The 18,768-nt window shown below is 43.4% G+C and overlaps 1 protein-coding gene across 2 annotated transcripts in view; it reads right to left on the minus strand.

Moving 5' to 3' along the window:
* Positions 1 to 1,623: 1,623 nt before the first annotated feature.
* Positions 1,624 to 18,768, minus strand: part of pold1 (polymerase (DNA directed), delta 1, catalytic subunit) — a 50,118-nt gene continuing 32,973 nt past the window's right edge. For both annotated transcript variants that reach the window (XM_031905157.1, NM_001045739.1), the window contains 6 exons: positions 15,615 to 15,717; positions 13,555 to 13,687; positions 12,204 to 12,317; positions 5,599 to 5,651; positions 3,979 to 4,076; positions 1,624 to 2,271 (listed from right to left, as the gene is read on the minus strand). In XM_031905157.1, the coding sequence (XP_031761017.1) occupies positions 2,175 to 2,271; positions 3,979 to 4,076; positions 5,599 to 5,651; positions 12,204 to 12,317; positions 13,555 to 13,687; positions 15,615 to 15,717 (598 nt within the window). In that variant the 3' untranslated portion in view covers positions 1,624 to 2,174. The remainder of the gene's footprint in view (positions 2,272 to 3,978; positions 4,077 to 5,598; positions 5,652 to 12,203; positions 12,318 to 13,554; positions 13,688 to 15,614; positions 15,718 to 18,768) is intronic.

Consider the following 18,768-nt stretch of genomic DNA (forward strand, 5'->3'; position numbering starts at 1 on the left):
TCATTTTAACTACAAGCAGCTTCCAGCTGCCATTTAGTTTGGCCCAACAAAACCCCACACCTTTAACATAGTTGGTCCAATCTAACTTGTTTTAACTTGTGTCAAAGTTCATCACATATTTGGATCTAACTTGATCCATGCACTGCTTTTTCAAACAGAGTTGGTCCTCCCTAACATGCACCAAGTTCTGCTCCATCAAATAGTTGGCCCTATACAAGCACTAATATTTCAAATAGTTAGTCCTACCAAACTTGCAGCAAGTTATGCCTTGACAAATAGTTGGTCCTACTTAACTTGGATTAAGCAATGTGTTTTTTTTGAAAGAGGAACTCCGGCTTCTGAACCAAAATTTGTTAAAGAGCCCCAAACAACACAGAAACCCCTAATATACCTATCACTGTAATCTGTTCCATCAAACAGTAGGAATAAATACCATTTGTATATGCTGAAATCCAGCTGCAAAACAGTTCTTCTCTTTCTGTATCATTTGAAATCCTGGCAGGGGAGGAGGGACTAAAACACCGATGTTATAAACTGTGACAACTTCCCCGCAGCTTACAGACAGTATGCAGGAACTACATAACCCACAATGCATTGCACTGTGATGTTCCTTTCCTTATTGACATCATGTGTGCAGGGGATTGGGAAGATGCAGACTGAGGACAGGTGACTACTGTTACATTTTATTTGAAATCAATTATTTTAAATCAATTGTCACAAAGGGAACTGTTCCAACCCTTATTATAACATTAAAATCATTTAACTATTGCAAAGTTGTTTGAAATTAATGTTTACGTTTCAAACAGCTCAAGTGTGTTTGAGTGGAGTTCCCCTTTAATAGTTGATGCTATCTAACTTGTGCCAAGTTTTGCTCTTTCAGTTAGTTGGTCCTTTATAACAGGTGCCAATTTGGCTCTTTCAAATAGCCCTACCCAACTTCTGCCAGTTTCAGCAGAGCCTACCCTTGCTGTAAAGATCACCTTTAAGTTAACATGTAGCATATTACAGAATGGCCAGGTCTTAGCAAGTTAATTTCACCTTTCAGTTACTTGCCATTTAAGTATATGGAGCATTAGCTGTTATCCCTGTTGCCCACAGTCAAGTATCTGCCTCTATTTTTGAACATGTTCATTTTTTTTTGTTGTTGTCCATAGTTAAATAGTTATCTGATGGAAAAGGGGTTAATTATCCAGGAAACAGGTTTCAAGTTTAAATGCACGTTAAAGAAATAGTTGATGGCCTGAAAATAAAAAAAAGAAGAACAATAAAATTAAAGTTGCACATTGACTCTGTATTGACCGGTGGCCTAGAATAGTAAAGCTAATAAATCAAAAGCATACGCAGAGAGCAATGAAGAGCAAAGTTGCTTAGTATAGATATATCTTTTATCGGACAAAACTTCCCCTTAAACACTGCAGTGTATGTTGTTTCCATGCAGCACCATTACTGACACGGACACTCCCCCGTGCTTGCCTAAGTCCCGCCTCCACCGTATGTATGCAATTGGTGCACATACGGTGCTGTACGGCACCCACTGTAGTGTGTACTTCCTGCTCATAAAGGTAAAAGCACAGCCTTAAGGGAAGGATTCCTCCTTCCTCAGCAATGACCAGAGGGGAAATATAAGTTACTGCAAAATATTTTATTCCTTAGATATTTGTTGTCGGTACAAAAACCTGAGAATCCATCAAGTGGATGAAACAGAATGTGTAACAAACCTGAAGTCTTCCCAGAAAAGAAGCAGAGGAGCAGCCCTCAGTTTGTATTCTAAGTACAAATGGAACAAATGGGAATGGTGCCCCTGCCAACCCCAACATGGCGATACAGCCCGAGCGCAGCTCTTTGCCTGGCACCATGACAGGGTATAGCAACTTATGGTCTTTAAGTGCCTTAAAGCTTTTTTTATCTGTAATGGGAATATAAAAGGTAATAAGGTGTGCCAAAAAGAAACCCCAATCGCCAGTCCATTATATGCTCCCAGATCAGTGGCAGCTGAGGGCAATGTCCAGTAGTTATGCAGAAAGCATGATGGCCGCTATCCGTATCTGTGTTTGGCAAACACATCTGGGAAATCGCAGGCCCAACTCCTGACTCCTTTCCCAAACCCAATCAGGAACCTACAGGAGAGAAGATCTTATCTCAGTCTGTCCACTTTGTCCTGAAGGGACAGGGTCCTACCAAGCTGGGGGTCCAAAGCGAAGGATCAGCTTCTCCTGGTCATCCAGGTCTTTCTGCACCTTCTTTCTCATGTAAAAGATTGGGCAGTCACGGCTGTGGCATACAAAGTGTTTGAGACGTTAGGTGAGAAATAGAGAGACATAAAGATATCCATTATATGAAAGAATATGTGACTTCATAGCTAAAATAAAGGTTTAACCCCTTGCATGGAACAGGCTTCCCTGAGGTCAAAGGCTACACTTCATAAAAATGGACTCCTTGTACCAGTGAGTGTAATGAACCACTATACATTCATTTCTGCTGCAAATTTCCCACTTCCTGATTTGATACAAGGGGCCTTTTTTCCCAAGGAAGTTTACATTTAGGGGCTACTGACTTCAATTGGTATGACCAGCTTTACTACCTGTTTGTATGCAATCTGTAATTTGATTTATATACCCTACATGCCCAGGGCACTTAGGACTGGGGGGGAAAGGGGGGGGGGCTACATCCCCAGGGCTGTTAGAACTGAGGGGGGCTACATCCCCAGGGCTGTTAGAACTGAGGGGGGCTACATCCCCAGGGCCGTTAATACTGAGGGGGGCTACATCCCCAGGGCTGTTAATACTGAGGGGGGCTACATCCCCAGGGCCGTTAATACTGAGGGGGGCTTCATCCCCAGGGCCGTTAATACTGAGGGGGGCTTCATCCCCAGGGCTGTTAGAACTGAGGGGGGCTACATCCCCAGGGCCATTAGAACTGAGGGGGGCTACATCCCCAGGGCCATTAGAACTGAGGGGGGCTTCATCCCCAGGGCCATTAGAACTGAGAGGGGCTACATCCCCAGGGCCATTAGAACTGAGGGGGGATACATCCCCAGGGCAGTTAGAACTGAGGGGGGCTACATCCCCAGAGCAGTTAGAACTGAGGGGGGCAACATCCCCAGAGCAGTTAGAACTGAGGGGGGCAACATCCCCAGAGCAGTTAGAACTGAGGGGGGCAACATCCCCAGAGCAGTTAGAACTGAGGGCAAATACGACCCACCCATACTATAACCAGTAACTGAAATACCGGTGGATGAATCCATAGCAAACAAATATTAAGTACAGTAATAATCTATGTTGGCTTCAAGGAAACATTTATGGAGGCTGTAAATTTCAAGCCACGAAAGAGAAAACAAGGCAGCCATAAAGCATTCGGCCTGTCATGGTCTCTGTACTTTTCCCATGGACCTTTGCACCTGAGCTGCCCATCTTATAACAGCTGTCTGCAAGTAGCACCTGCTCCATGGGAAGCTTGTGGCCGTCTCTCCCCTTACTATACGATAGGCTGGGTGCTATCAGGCTGGTTGATAAGAGATCTATGGGTGCCATATCCCAGGTAGGGAGATGCAGAGTGCTGCTTTAGTCACACCCCCGGCAGCTGGTGAGCGCAGGATGGATTTGGAGTCGGATAAGAAGCAGTTTGTTTTTCCCTTGGGAATAAGGAAAAGAATCCCTCAGGGGGAGCTACAGATAATAATGGGGGGGAAGTCTTATAAAGTGTGTCAATCAGATCTGGCAGTGAGAGCTGGTAAATATTCACACTTGGAGACAATATCAGACGATGCACTGATTTCCTCCCAATTCTGTTATCAGCAGATGAGAGACACACTTGTTATTAGCAACACGCAAGGTCACATGGCTGCTGCATCATAAATCAGTCTCATGGTGCAGCAGCGGAATGGCTGACTTTATATGGCAGCACTAAGGCTGGCACCCATGGATATAACCCCCTTCATATACAGTATCGGTAGCCCTGGCCCAAACGCCATGGCCCTACCTTGTGCATAGAACATCCTCGTGTAAGCTGCCCTGGCACCGCTGGCACTGGGTCCAAAGACGAGAAAATTTCTCTTCTAGGCCCGAAAGTTGAGAGATCTGCAGGGAGAAATAAATCCAGACAGGAAGTGAGAAGATATACTGCTTCCTGCCAGGGATTTAAAATTACATTATTGGTGTGGAATAGAAACATATGAATGGGACATCCTTTTGCCATCAATCTAATGTGACTGTGTCTAATCTGTGGCCGCTCCAGATGCTGCTGAACTATGCAAGATGCTTCAAGCTGTATCACCTGCGGCCCTGCTGTATATAGCAGGAGTGTGAAAGCATGGATTTGCAAGCAACAGGAACAGTGCATGCTGGGTATAGAGAAATATGCCTGGCTGAGGAAAGCAATAATCTGCTTGTTGCCATACTGCCATATTCATGCCAAAATCTGTAGTTTTAAGCTGGCCATACACGTGGCGATCTCACGATGTTTCGTACGACCGTCGGTCGCACGAAACATCGTCAGATCCGCCACACACCATTCAGGGCTGAATCGGCAGGTAAGGAGGTAGAAACAATAGGATTTCTACCTCCTTCTGCCGATTCAGCTCTGAAGGGAGAATTTTGGTCAGGCGCCTTCTATGGCGCCCGATCAAAATTTTCTAACCTGGCCGATCGGCGAGTCGACCGATATCAGCAGCTTCCTGCGATATCGGTCGGCTCGCTGACATGCCATACACGCACCGATTATCGTACGAAACGAGGTTTCGTACGATAATATCGGTGCGTGTATGGCCACCTTTAGGAACAAAGGCCGTTAGCCTTCGTGTTCAGCCAAGCACAACCTGAACACTTTAAAGTCCTGGGCAAACAATGGCAATCAATATTTGCTCATGGCATTTGGCTGAATCCAACAAATAATACATTTGGTGATTCCCTACAGACGTTAGAACCTAGGCTTGGCTGCCTGCGGCCAACAGAAATGTTGGTTCTATCCAGACCAGACAGAATGGGAATTGAAAATAGGTTTCCCTGACTGTGGATCTAAGTGAATACACTGGGCTCATCTTGTTTATAAATATATAATATCCTGAATATCCGGTAAATTATATCCTTCTAAACAGTGATGTCATCAGTTAGAATGGGTGTTGTGATGTCATTTCTGTCACATGACTCACTTGAACTTGTGTATAATAAAAAAAAAAATGTACCCCCTAGTGTAAAATAAGCATATTAGAAGTCACCTTGGAGTTCCATGACCTGCCTCAGCCTTGTGCCTTTATGTGGTAATGGAATTCCCTAGTGACTTATTATATCCTTATTAAACATCAGATCAGTTGGCAGATGGAGCAGGGTCAGACTGGGAGGTGCAGAGCCCACCAGTGCTGCCGTCCCAGGGGCCCCCCGCCACCTGCCCGAATCCCTCCCCGAGTGTGCGTAAGTTAAACCTACTTCAGCATGTCGGGGGAAGGAGACAGGCGGCCTGAAGGAGCACCAGAGGGGGGCCTGCCGGGCTTTTTCCCGGTGCCCTACTGGCCCAGTCCGACCCTGGATTGGAGGGAATAATTACTGAGACTGCCCCCATATTTCTAGATGTATATGACTGTTCCAGCCTGGGCGCACAACCTACCTCTTTCTGGATAAGTTCAGACTCGCGCTGCTTGCAGTAGTTACACACAGCACCTGTGGGAAGATATAAATGCCATTAAATTCACATAACCTGGGGGTACCAAACATGCCTGGCGCAGGGACCAACATCACTGGATGCTGCCTGTCTGCATGATTCACTGGCTGCATAGAAGCACATGGTACCATGGCCTACAAAGCAACAAGGGGTTCGGGGTTGCCCACACTGTGCCTATACAGCCCCCATGCCATTACATGTATCCCCTTTACTTGCACATCAGAAAAGGTTGATGGTGGCTGACATGGAACATGTGCTTAATAAGATGAGTGAAGGGATGGAACTACCTGCACATCAGTTAATACATACAAGTTGGAGTTGCCTGCACAGCTCTGTACTGAATGGCTGCTCCTGACAAGTGTTACATACAGGTATATAGAGAGCTTCCTTGTGCCAATGAAAGTGGCAAATCACAGAGTACAGACTGCACCTCGCCATGGGTAGGCGGGCACGTGTATAAAGGCTCTTTTGGCAACCATTAACGTTACAGTGCATGCGCTTTCTACACATAAATAAACCATTCGTTCATTATATAACATATATTACATATAGACCCTAGCCTTAAAGTAGTGCACTATGTACTCTATACTAATACCACCACTTGTGTTGAACTTACAATCTGCCTATGGTTTCAATTATTAAAAAAAAAAATCATGTTTTCCTATTATTTTTGCCAATTTAACGGTTTTCACTGGCCATACCCCTGTTCCTTTATAAACAGAGCAATTCAAAACAACCCCTTCCATTCTCAGCAGCCTTTTGAGCAGCTCATTATCAGGGGCTTCTTGGTGGACTGGTAATTAGTTTTAGCAGCTCCTTTGAAGTTTTTTGGCATCAGGAAGTGACAGAAAGTGCTAAAGTGATTCATGTGCCAGAAATAACAGAACCATAGATATTTCCTAATTTAAAACAGGCGGCAAAAGGCATGTAAGCACAAGCCCTATTCATTCAGCTCGTCTATTTAATAAATCCTATACATTGGGTAACGGACTACCAAGCTGGCCTCTTCAGTGTTGCGGCCCATCAGCCTGAATGTAGCCCATGTCCAACCAGAACGTGAATGTGTTTGTTCCAATTGGGGACGCAGCCCACTGATGACTATTTCTAAAGCAAAATGCCCTGAAGCCCATAAAGTGGCTCCTGGAAATGTGCCCATTCCGTGCATTAGAAGACTGTTACACAAATTCCCAGGCGGCTGCTTAGTTCTGCTTTGCTGTGTGTATTGCAAAACAAGGGGTTACATTTCCCAAGATGAAACTCAGCAATTTTGCGGCTGTACCGGACCCCCCGGTTTCCTGCCATTCTGCAGACACAGACAATACCACAGTGGCCGCCGCAGCTTATCTTTAGAGCAATGGAAAGAGGAGCTTTGTTATACTGGACACAGTGGGAACAGATGTGAGAGGAGTTTCAGAACATAAACAAATCAGAACAAGTGCAGCAGTCGTTTCATACAACCGATAACCCTGTTACCTGCACAGAATCAAAATAAATATCATGGTGTAAGTTTTATACACAGGGTGATATATCAAGTACCAAATCGCTTGACATTTAAGCAAACAACATCTTTCTCAATAAATCACATTCCCTGCCATGTTATTGTGGACTAATCAACCCCCGGTACCAATAAATAACAAATAACCATAGCAAACAAAACAGCAGGCATCAGAAATGGACCTGGCGGCAGGGCTTATGCCAAGGTTGAGTGACGCAGACTTAGCAACCTTTCTATTGTAAAGGAACTAAACTCTACAAAACAGTGGATATATTGCCTCTTTTATGCCAATCTGATTTGGGCTTGTTCAGATGTTGATTGGGTCAGGAGAAAATCCTATCAGCAAGGGTCAAATCAGGCCATATTCCACAGCTATCTGTTCTACATAGCCACCACCATGGGATTCCATGTATTTAGGTCCAGTGACATCCTAGGCACCGAACTAACGACGCCATTACGCTGCGGAAGCGACAACGTGCTTATAGGTGCACGTGACTTCACTTCCTCTACATGGCAGCGATTATGGTGGGAATCCTTACCACCCATCCCCCCCCCCCCCCCCCCAGTTCTGCTGCCATATTTGGCCAGGAAACATCTGGTGGCGGCTGAGGAGGGTTTTTATATTAAAAAAAAAAAAACAATGATAAAGATTATACAGGTACCAGAGGGCCACCAGTTTAAGGCTGCCGCCCTAGGCACAGGCCCCCTTGGGTACCTATATACAGACATGGCCCTGCTAATACTGACATAAAATTTTAAAGAAACAGACAGATATCTTGCAATAAAATTCTTATGCAGATCTGTAAGTCTCCAAAGAGACTATGATCAAAAATGTTTGGCCAGTTATGCCATAATCCCCAGGCTGTTAGGGTTCCCCTCTGATTCCAACTGTTCTGGATCATTAATGGCTCCAATACAACTTAACCTACAGATGCACCAATCCTGGATTAGGCCCTATCCTAGCATTTTTGCAAGGTTTGGATAAACCCTTCGTTTCTGGCTGGGTAGACTAATTGTTTTCAATTAAATTCTGATTTTAATATCCAAATTAGGGTTTAGAGAAACCAAATCCAAAAGTTCTGGATATTGTGAATCACTGCAATTAACACATAAATACTTTTAATGAGAGTTCACACTGGCAGACTGTTCTGCAGTAAATTCCAGCAAAGCCATTTGGTACATACATATTGAATGCAAAAGATTAGGCACCCCTTGACCAATTACATATTTACTTTAAAATTTAGGAACAAAGAAATTGTAACTGAGCTTGGAAAGGGTTTCAGTTCTCCATAATCATGGTGGTTATACCGAGGGCACACAAATATAAAGTGAAATACATATAAATGAAATAATAAATGTAAGGAGAAGCAAGAGCATAGCATAGCTACTATTCCCATAGGTGCTTGCACTGCAAGATGGGCCCCTACTAAGATATATTGGCCTTTTATTTCTTCTCATAGAGATTTCTGCTCACTCTTCTCCTTGGGCCAGTGCCGTGCATGGTTTAAGATTTTCTTACAGGTAGCTACAGCTCCAAGGGAGCGCTATAGGAAGCAATCTCACTCCTAGCTATATATTTATGTACATGGAGGAAAATGGTTCATCTTAGAAAATGCTCTATTCAATAAAAAAATTGTCTGTTACTTACGCTGTGTTGATGATATCTTTCTTATCTGGAAGTCAGATGAGGAAGATTTGAATGCTTCTCTTTACATACAATATACCACTGTTAAATATACTGCAGAATACAGTCAGAAAAGCATTCACTACTTAGATGTGAAAGTTAAAAATGAAAATGGAACTACCACCACCGAATTATACAGTAAACTGAGAGAAATAACATATTTAAATGGAAACGGTCATGATTTGTATGGAGTATATTTTATTTCTAAATGACACTGTTTACATGGCAAAAAATTCCCTCTGCCATTTAAACTTTTATTCTTGAACCAATGAATGTATTTTTAGCTGTAATATTGGTGTGTAGGCGCCATCTCAGTGCATTGTGCCTGAGTCTGAGCTTTCAGCCAGCGCTACACATTAGAACTGCTTTCAGCTAATCTATTGTTTCTCCTACTCCCATGTAACTGGAGGAGTCCCAAGCCGGACTTGGATTTCTTACTATTGAGTGCTATTCTGATACCTACTGGGAGCTGCTATCTTGCTCCCTTCCCATTGTTCTGCTGATTGGCAGCTGGGGGGGGCGGGGGGGTAGGATATCACTCCAACTTGCAGCGCAGCAGTAAAGTGTGCCTGAGTCTGAGCTTCCAGAAGGAGCCAGCGCTACACATTAGAACTGCTTTCAGCTAACCTATTGTTTCTCCTACTCCCATGTAACTTGAGGAGTCCCAAGCCGGACTTGGATTTCTTACTATTGAGTGCTATTCTGATACCTACTGGGAGCTGCTATCTTGCTCCCTTCCCATTGTTCTGCTGATTGGTTGCTGGGGGGGGGGGGATATAACTCCAACTTGCAGCGCAGCAGTAAAGTGTGACTGAAGTTTATCAGAGCACAGGTCACATGGCTGTGGCACTCTGGGAAATGAAGAATATGTATATGGCTAGCCCCATGTGAAATTTCAAAATTAAATCATACAAAATTTAGTTTCAGAAGACTTTCAGACTGTGTGTTATCGTCCCAATAATTTTCGTACCATGCCGATCGGTTGTTTAGTTGATCAGACAGGTTGGAAAATTTTGATGGGATAATGATAAAATCTGCGCTCAAGTTTCCTTGCTCAATCAGGTCTTGCCTTGACTCTAATGGTTCCCCTAACTGCCATTTCTTGATGACATGACAGCCAGTGGAAACTGCAAGCTGGAAGCATTTTGCAATCTTTTTTTATAGCCTTCCCCTCATTAATTAGCCTCAATTTCTGATTCTCACTTAGAGGAGCCCGTGGTTGTTGCATGACTTCCTAAAGTATGGGGTGCCAGGGATTTTATTAAAGGGCAACTATCACAAGAATTAATATTTAATATAAGCTTCATCTGAATGAAACTTTCTAAATATAATCAATTAAAAATTCCGTACCATTTCTAAAATCAAGTATCTCTCCACTCTCCCCCTTCTCAGCATCTGTCAGATTTTGACAGGGGAGGCTCCTTTTGCCTAGAAGATATACTGGAGCTCACTCACTGGAAATCCTGTCTCTCTACATGCAGGATTAGTGCCAGTCAGTTATTTTGTTAATCAGTTATCTAAGTCAGCTCTAATACACCTGCTAGGAAAGGGAATCCCCCAAAGAGATACATTAGATCTACCTGTCTAAATTTTCAGTATGATGAAGCTTGTATTAAAATTTTCATTTTTGTGATAGTTCCCCTTTAAGATCTCAACAGGTGACACCTCCTAATGGGATAACTAGGGATCGCTGCTGGACAGGTTCCCAAACCTTTATACATGCCGCATTTCCTATTTTCTTTGTTCTTATGTTGGTGAGAAAAATATGGAACTGTACATTAATATATGCAAATTCTTTTTTTTTAACCCAATGATTGCCACAGTAGCTGCACACTACTTTCCCCTTGTATAATTAACTAAACATATAATTTGCACAGGGGTGCCCCAACTTTTGCATTTAGCTGTATATCAGCCCACGTGAGCGGATTTTCTACATTTACATCACTGATATTTCACATTTCTTTCCTTCGGTCAGCAGAATATTGAGTAAAAGCAGGAGGGGAATATATATATAAATACAAGGGAGGCTGAGAAAGGAGGAACTCTCTAGCAGCTCTGACAAGAATTAGCTCAGGATTCCGGGTAAACAAACACCCACACTGATATTCCATTTTTGGACCAACAACAGCGATGCAGAATGAGAAATTCCCTGAATTCAGCAGATAAAAGCAACCATCTTGGGCTGTATTTATCGAAATGAAGAGGAGAGATAACCGGAAAAGAATTCCACAGAGCCATATATAATTGTATAGGATGTTTAGATGTTCTCCTGCTTTAGACAGAAGAATGAAGTGGACAGGTCACCTAAACAATATACTGGTCCTGCTGCTGAACTGTAGATCCCCCCAGCAGAGGATGACTGAAGGGCCAGGGTTGGGCATATCTACACAGAATGGAACCTGTAGGCTATGAGCCTGAAGGGTCATGGGAAAGTGACAGCCAATAAGAGGTTAAAATTAGTGTAAGTACAGTACAGTTCAGTGATAGGTTAAGTACAGTCACAGGGGCACGCTATTTCCAGTATACTGATTGGTCGTTAAGGGGGTCAGCTGGTAGTAACAGCCTAAGCCTGGGAAAACTACATGTATAAAAGCTGGAATTCTTGTGGGATACTTGCATTTGGTGTGGGACAGCTTCATGAAGAGCCATAGAGGAGTCTGACCCGCCCACCCAATTTTATTGTTAAGTTTTGGTGTGAAATGTTTATTAAATACATTTTTTTAAAAAAATGGGTGTTGTCGCAGCAATACGTTTATGGTAACTGGAATTTGTGCTTGGAGGGTAATTGTTACATGGTGACACGACGGCCTGCTGTGGATGTGGTTATCAGGGGCTGGTACAATGGGTTTGTTTGATACAGTAACAATTAACCAGTTATTTCCATTATTGTTATACATTAAAATTAATAAAGCTGCTGTGGCCTTTTATCCCCACTAATTAATTTGCATGCCTCATTTATTCTTTACTGTAAGGTGCTGTCTACGCTTCCCAAGAGCAGGTCAGGAGTACTTATCAGATAGCTGGCACGCGAGTTAGATACAGCTTGCGTGCCTCATTGCACCCCAGTAAACCAGCATCAGGTCAAAAAAAGTCCCTGCCATGTTCTGGGGCCAAGCGGGCTGTGAAGGTCATCTGGGCAGGTACTCTTTGTAACCAGAAGCGCTCGGTACATCTCCAAACTTCCGCAAAAAAGGCATTCCTAGAGTTATTCATGTATGGGCTGATAGAAAGACTATTTAATCATTTATGGAGTCCACATTCCATTATAACCTTAAAGATATCATTGTTTCTATGAGCGATATGTCGCCCTATTATTTAATGGTCCACGAAGCCACGTTCTCCCTTCACTTCTGACCTTTCCCAGTCACTTACCATCATGATTTAGTGTTGCTTTGCAGCCAATGCACGTGCTGCGTTTCTTAGCAAACGCCATGAGGCCCCCAACCTTGGCGGTCAGCACGGTCTTGCAGCGTGTGTGCTCCCCCTCTGGAAGGCAGATGAAGGTTCATTAGCACTTTGGTAGAGCATCATATTCAGTACAGTTGCATTGCATTACAGTATGCACAACCCTGCCCCCAACACTCGTTAAAAAGCTTTCAAAATGGAGGGATGCCAAGAGTTGTTCACAAGATGGCAGGCTGCAAGTTGGGTACCCCAGACTTAAAACTTGTTCTCTAAGTCACTTAATAGATGGATAATTGGATCCTTGGGCTAATGATCAGATGCCATGTGGAGCCTTTGTAGTATGGACGGCTGCAGGTAGCATACAAGGCATATCGCTATAGGATGACCACAATAGAATATCTATTGGCAAAGGGGCAGTTTTGATCTTTCGTAAATACTGATGGGATGCCAACCAAGTCATAATGGCAGCCAATATCACAGGTATTATTGTATGTAGAAATAGCACAAATCACAGAGATGCTTATTACCCTATAACCATCACTTAGCTGTTCTATTAATTAGTACCCTTACAGAGTTTGTTACCTTTGAGTTCATTTTAGTATGATGTAGAGACTAATATTCTGAGTCAATTTGCAATTGGTCTTCATTTTTTATTATTTGTAGTTTTTTTTTTGTTCATTACCTCTCCAGTTTGGATTTTCAGTAGCTATCTGGTTTCGCGGTTGCAAATTACATTAGCAACCAGAGAGTGGTTTGAATGAGAGACTGATATATAAATAGGAGAGGTCCTGAATAGAAACATAAGTTATAAAAAGGAACAGTAACAATAAATTGTAGCCTTGCAGAGCAATAGTTTTTTTTGGCTGCTTGGGACAGTGACCCCCATTTGAAAGCTGAAGAGAGTCAGAAGGAGGAGGCAAATAATTCATAAACTATAAAAAATAATGAAGGCCAAGTGAAAAGTTGCTTTGAATTGGCCATTCTATAACATACTAAAAGTTAACTTAAACGTGAACTGCCCCTTTATGCTGACCATACACAGGATGATAGTGTTCTCTTATTGAAACCAGCCCAGTATTTGAGATTGTGGGACAGGGGGGACAATAACTACTTGGCCAATGATCTCCTTACTGGTCTACGTAGTCACTGGCCAAAGAAACTGATGTTCCGACAGTGCTCAGTGCAATTTAAATGAAACTGGCCCACAGTAGAAGGGAAGTAGCCACTGTCCTGGCTGTGCAGTGACCAGGAGGAGTGACCAACACTACCCAGCCAATAAGGATAAGCCTCTGGCTGCCAGTCCAATAGTGGTACTCACTCAGAAGAATACTTTCGGCCTTGGATTCACCCAGAATGGGTTCAAAAATCCTAAGAAGAGGTTTTGCAAGTTGCTGTTCCAGATAATATTGGGTGTCGATAGGGATGTTATTCTCAAGCACGTAAATGGGGTCCTAAATAGAACCAAGAAAAAGACCTATAAATATAAAGGCAACACAGACTTTGCATTCATAAAGTCAGACTTTCTGGGATTTTCAGAACTTTCTGGCTGATGCTGAACATCGGACACTGTGAAAATGTGTTTTTGTTCTAAGCTAATGCCATTGTGCATTGGAGGACACGACTGCTACATGGACTTCATTCTTTATTGCATTTCATCACTTTGTGTAGTTCCTCTAGCGCAAAGCTACAGGGGGAACCATGAAGACAAAAGGGTCTGTGTGAGATATTGACTCAGCTCAATGAATAGGTAGATTGCAGAAGTTGTAGAGAAGAAAGCAAGCGCCTGTCTCCGCTGATAGGGAACCACTTTCCCTGCTACACCGGCCTCTGAAAAATGAAAAAGCAGAAGTGCAACCTGTGTTTAAGCTCACTCTCTCCCAAGGTGCACCTGGGCCGCTGCTCTCTATGGAAACCTGCTGGGGCTTCTAAGCCTTTCCCTTTTAATTGTGCCCCATGGCTAGGCTCATCTTAATGGAGGCCCATTAACACTCTGTGCCCAAAAGGCCAATGCAGCCTTCCCATTTCATCTCTTTGGCCCAGTCATACAGCAAACAAAGAGTTAACACCGTGCTATTATTAATATTGCAATTAAAACCTCGATTCTGTGCCGACCACATGCAAATAAAGTGAGAGCATCTGGAGGGAGGCAGATGATGTGGTGGTGACAGGGGGAAAAAAAACTGCTTAGTCTCATGATTAGTGACTACTACTCCGCAACAACTACACTAGTCCTGCAGAGAATGCCCCTGGTCTCTTCAGACACTTATTAGGCTCCCAGAGCACAGACTAAAGTCATCAAAAGGTTTTGCATAAAGCCCCATAACTGCAGTTCTAGGAAAGGAATCTCCAGCGCTGATACACGCCATGATCACTGAGGGCAGCATAGAACAGCCCCTCTTGCCAAGAAGCTTAGGAGGTGGGACCTAAGGTTGGAAACACAGCCTGTCCTATTTCCAAGCAACAATAGTCCAACGAGCACAAACACAAGTACTTTCAGCCAATGGCCATAGAGGGGAAAATGATGATAATTTGGGGTGTTATGGCCCCCAAGTTACTAGGACTCATTGACACCAAAAGACCAGATAGTGCTCCATTAAGCCATTTAGGAAAGTGCAGGGTGCTGTGGGCCACAGGAAGGTGTGACTTGGGCATGCATGGGAAGGCGATCAAGGTGACAATAAAAAGCCCCTAATGGTGCCCCTTATTGCAGCTGAAAACTTGTTATACAGGGAAAGCATCTGTTATCTGGAAACCTGTAATCCAGCATGCTATGAATTATGGGTAGGCCATCTCCCATAGGCTCCATCAAATATTTTATATTTTTAAAAATGATTACCTTTTTCTCTGTAATAATAAAACAGTACCTGTAGTTGATCCCAACTAAGATATAATTACCCCTTATTGGGGGCAGAGCAGCCCTATTGGGTTTATTTAATGGTTAAATGATTCCCTTTTCTCTGTAATAATAAAACAGTACCTGTACTTGATCCCAACTAAGATATAATTACCCCTTATTGGGGCAGAACAGCCCTATTGGGTTTATTTAATGGTTAAATGATTCCCTTTTTTCTGTAATAATAAAACAGTACCTGTACTTGATCCCAACTAAGATACAAATTGGGGGCAAAACGATCCTATTGGGTTTATTTAATGTTTAAGTATAGAAATCTAAATTGCGGAAAGACCCCTTGTCTGGAAAACCCTAGGTACTAAGCATTCTGGATGACAGGTCCCATACATGTACTAGCTAAGCAACTACCACCCTGAGAGTTACTGTAAGGGCAACAATATATATTTTCAGATTTTTGGTGTTTAAGCTATAGACCATGGGTTCCATGGAAGTCCTGGCTTTGGGGGAGGAGGGGCTTGAGTGCTCACCTCAGACTTCATATAAGCGGCCACTCCTTTTGCAGCTCCTATGATCACATACGGAACTCGGTCTCCCAGATTAGGGGCGCTGCCAGGGTCACGCTTTCTCATCCTATATGAAAGTAGACAAGAAGCTCAGCAGTGAAAAAAGAACAAAGGATTTGGAAAAAATAAATTAGCCATTTTCATCACTTTTGTAAAAATATTCTATAGAATTTGTGGGCACTAAAATGAGATGTTAAAGGGGTATTTCATATTTAAACTTTTATTACGTATATTATGGAACAATTTCTAGTCTTCATTTATTATTTTTTTCAGCTATTTATCTTTTTGTTTATCAGCTCTCCAGTTTGGTATTTCAGCAGCTACATGGCTGCCAGGGTCTTATTTGCCCTAGCAACCAGGCAGTGGTTTGAGTAGAAGACTTGTATTTGAATAGAAAGATAATTCAGAAGTAACAATAACAATAAAAATTCAGCTTTCCAGAGCAGAAGTGTTTTGGCTTTAGGGTTGCTAGGAATAAGCAGCATAGTGAAAGTTAACTGAAAGGTGAACCACCCCTTTAACTGAACCAATCAGTCATGGTGATGTATTTACTGGTGACCTTTTGCGCAGACAGCATGTGAGCGAACTTGGTGCGAGTCACAGATCATTTAAATCTACTTGTGAACTGGGGGCGCCTATGAGAGTCTGGGAGTGTGACTCAGAGTGAGCTCCATGTCCCTGACTTCCCCTGCAGTGCACAATGGTTTAGACCTACTCACATATACCCAAGGGAATCCCATCTCTCCTATACACAAAGCCAACAGAGCGCAAAATACCAGGGCAAAAGGGCCCGCACCCACACAAGCAGCAGAGGTGGGTGGGGGAGGAAAGGTGCTTAAGGTACTTGCCATACCGCAGAAAGGAGGGGGAGAGACACCTGGCCGACAAGTGCTGGGGCCTGGCAATGCGGCAAGTGTGCACAGGAAGGACATGTGGCTCCCTGAAGATCATGGGGGCGAGGCCCTGCTCAACAGTAGGAGCAATGAGCGGAAAAAAGAACATGTCTGTATCGGCGATCGGCAGAGCAACAAACCATAGCGGGCAAAGGAAAGTACTGGCACTACTGCTGCGCCAAGTCATAAGTACCACATGGAACATCATTCTGTCTAACGGGTATAGAGTTGGATGAGCAGCAGGATGAATGAATATGGCTTGCACTGAACAGTCTGTCTGTCTGTCATTTAAATTATAAAAAGAATCTATGGCTTGAGCTAAACAGGGAGACCGAAGTGACTCCATGTTTGGTCCTTGCAAGGCAGTTAAATTCCCAGTGGTCGCAACAAAGGGTAAATGGGGGTTAGTATACTGGATATCCAATTGTCTACCTCACAACGACCAGACATGTTGCAGCTTCAATATCCCTGTTTGGTATTTCTTGAGCTAAACAGGGCAAATTTTGATTTCTCTTAAAACCAATGGCAAAAATATGTTGTAACATTTAACTCATGTTGAACAAGAGGGGGGGGGGGTTACTGCTGCCTTAGCGGTATATGCATAACACCCAGGCTCAGCAGGGTACCATTGTTGCACTAATAATAGTAAAACTCTGTTTTGTACAGTAGTATTAGTAAATGTACGGTGAGCTTAAAGGCATGTAGTGGCCCTGGGCTGGTATAGAAGCCCAAAACCTAAAGTGTTGCATTTCTAGCCTACTTCTTCCCTACAGTTCTCCCTAAAGCCATTTCTTATTTTAAAGAGTAATTCCAGCCCCGATTTTTCTTCTGCATTATGAATATCATTTGAAGTAATTATTCAATACACATTATTTGTACATAGTTATCTGTACTTAAAACTACTACTGAAAGAAGCAATTGTCTGTTCACTACAGGTTCTGACTCTTGAAACAATGTAGCAGATGCTCATCAACAGACCTGTGAGGAAACACTACAGGAATTGGAGCGTTAGCTGGAGAAGAGCTGGCTGTATTTACAACTTTTCAAGAGTCAGAACCAGCAGAGCAGAAAGGGACAAATACGGCTTTGAGTTGCAAGTTAAAACATTGAATATTAATTAATATTGGAAAGTACTTTCATTATGTAAAGCAAATAGTGCTTGGCTGGCTACAGCTTTGGGTATAGCTGTATGTACAATAGCCGGCTACATGTATGGGATGTTTGAGAATGAGAAATTTGTGATCCCCATATAATCTGGCCGACACTGTAGCTGCCATTTTCCTTATCAAGCCCCCGATGGGGGAGCATTTTGGTGAATACCCATTATAAAAGCAACAAGTGCAGAAAGCAAGAGAGGCTTAGGGTTGAGCAATGACCAGAAGCGGCTTGAGTGTTACAGGAAGTCCATGCAATTTTTATCTCAGGCAATGCAATATATTACTTTCCACACAGTCCTCCCCCCACCTCCTCCTTCCACAACAACAGACAGTTACAGACACAGCTGTTGCCCTGGGTGGGACGTGCTATTTCGGCGTTTCCCTTCGGTCACAGATCAGTGCGTGCAGGCTTCACCGGGTTGCTTGAAGCCTTGTTTCACAGTGGAGTAAAAGATTTCGGAATAATACGCTGTATGTTTTGTAAAGGAAAAGATGTACTATATTTATGTTTCAGGTTCAGTTTTGGGCCACTATTAGATATCCATCATCTCTTTATATGCACAGTGGCAATAACGCTGGGAGCAGCCATGCTCTTTCCATGGTAGATATTTCTGTCACAGAATAAGCAGCCCTATCTAGATGACTTAACATGCCCATTAGCCCCAGACTCAGATTTGTGGCAAGGCCACAAAGGCACAGGCCTAGGGTGGCATACATTTTGGGGTGGCATGCCGGCCTGCCACGTGTAAAATGTGCTCACGTACGGAACACTTGGGACAGGGGACACAAAAAACTTAAGCGCATCCTGTCCCCAGTGCTCTATAGGCAACCTGCAAGGATGTGCATGCGCTTGATCCTGAGGGCGGCAGAGAATGGACTTGGCCTCTGGGCACCCAAAAATTAAATCTGGCCCTGATTAGATGTCTGGCCATGCGTAGGTTGCTAAAACCTGCCAGCTCCTCCACTTCAGACTCAAGTCGCCAGGTTATTGGCCCATTATGGGCCCCTTCCAATGGCCTGCCCAGTAGATATCTAGCCTAAAAACTGCCATGCATCAACACAGATTGC

Source organism: Xenopus tropicalis, chromosome 7 (assembly GCF_000004195.4).
Source record: "Xenopus tropicalis strain Nigerian chromosome 7, UCB_Xtro_10.0, whole genome shotgun sequence".
NCBI lineage: Eukaryota > Metazoa > Chordata > Amphibia > Anura > Pipidae > Xenopus > Xenopus tropicalis.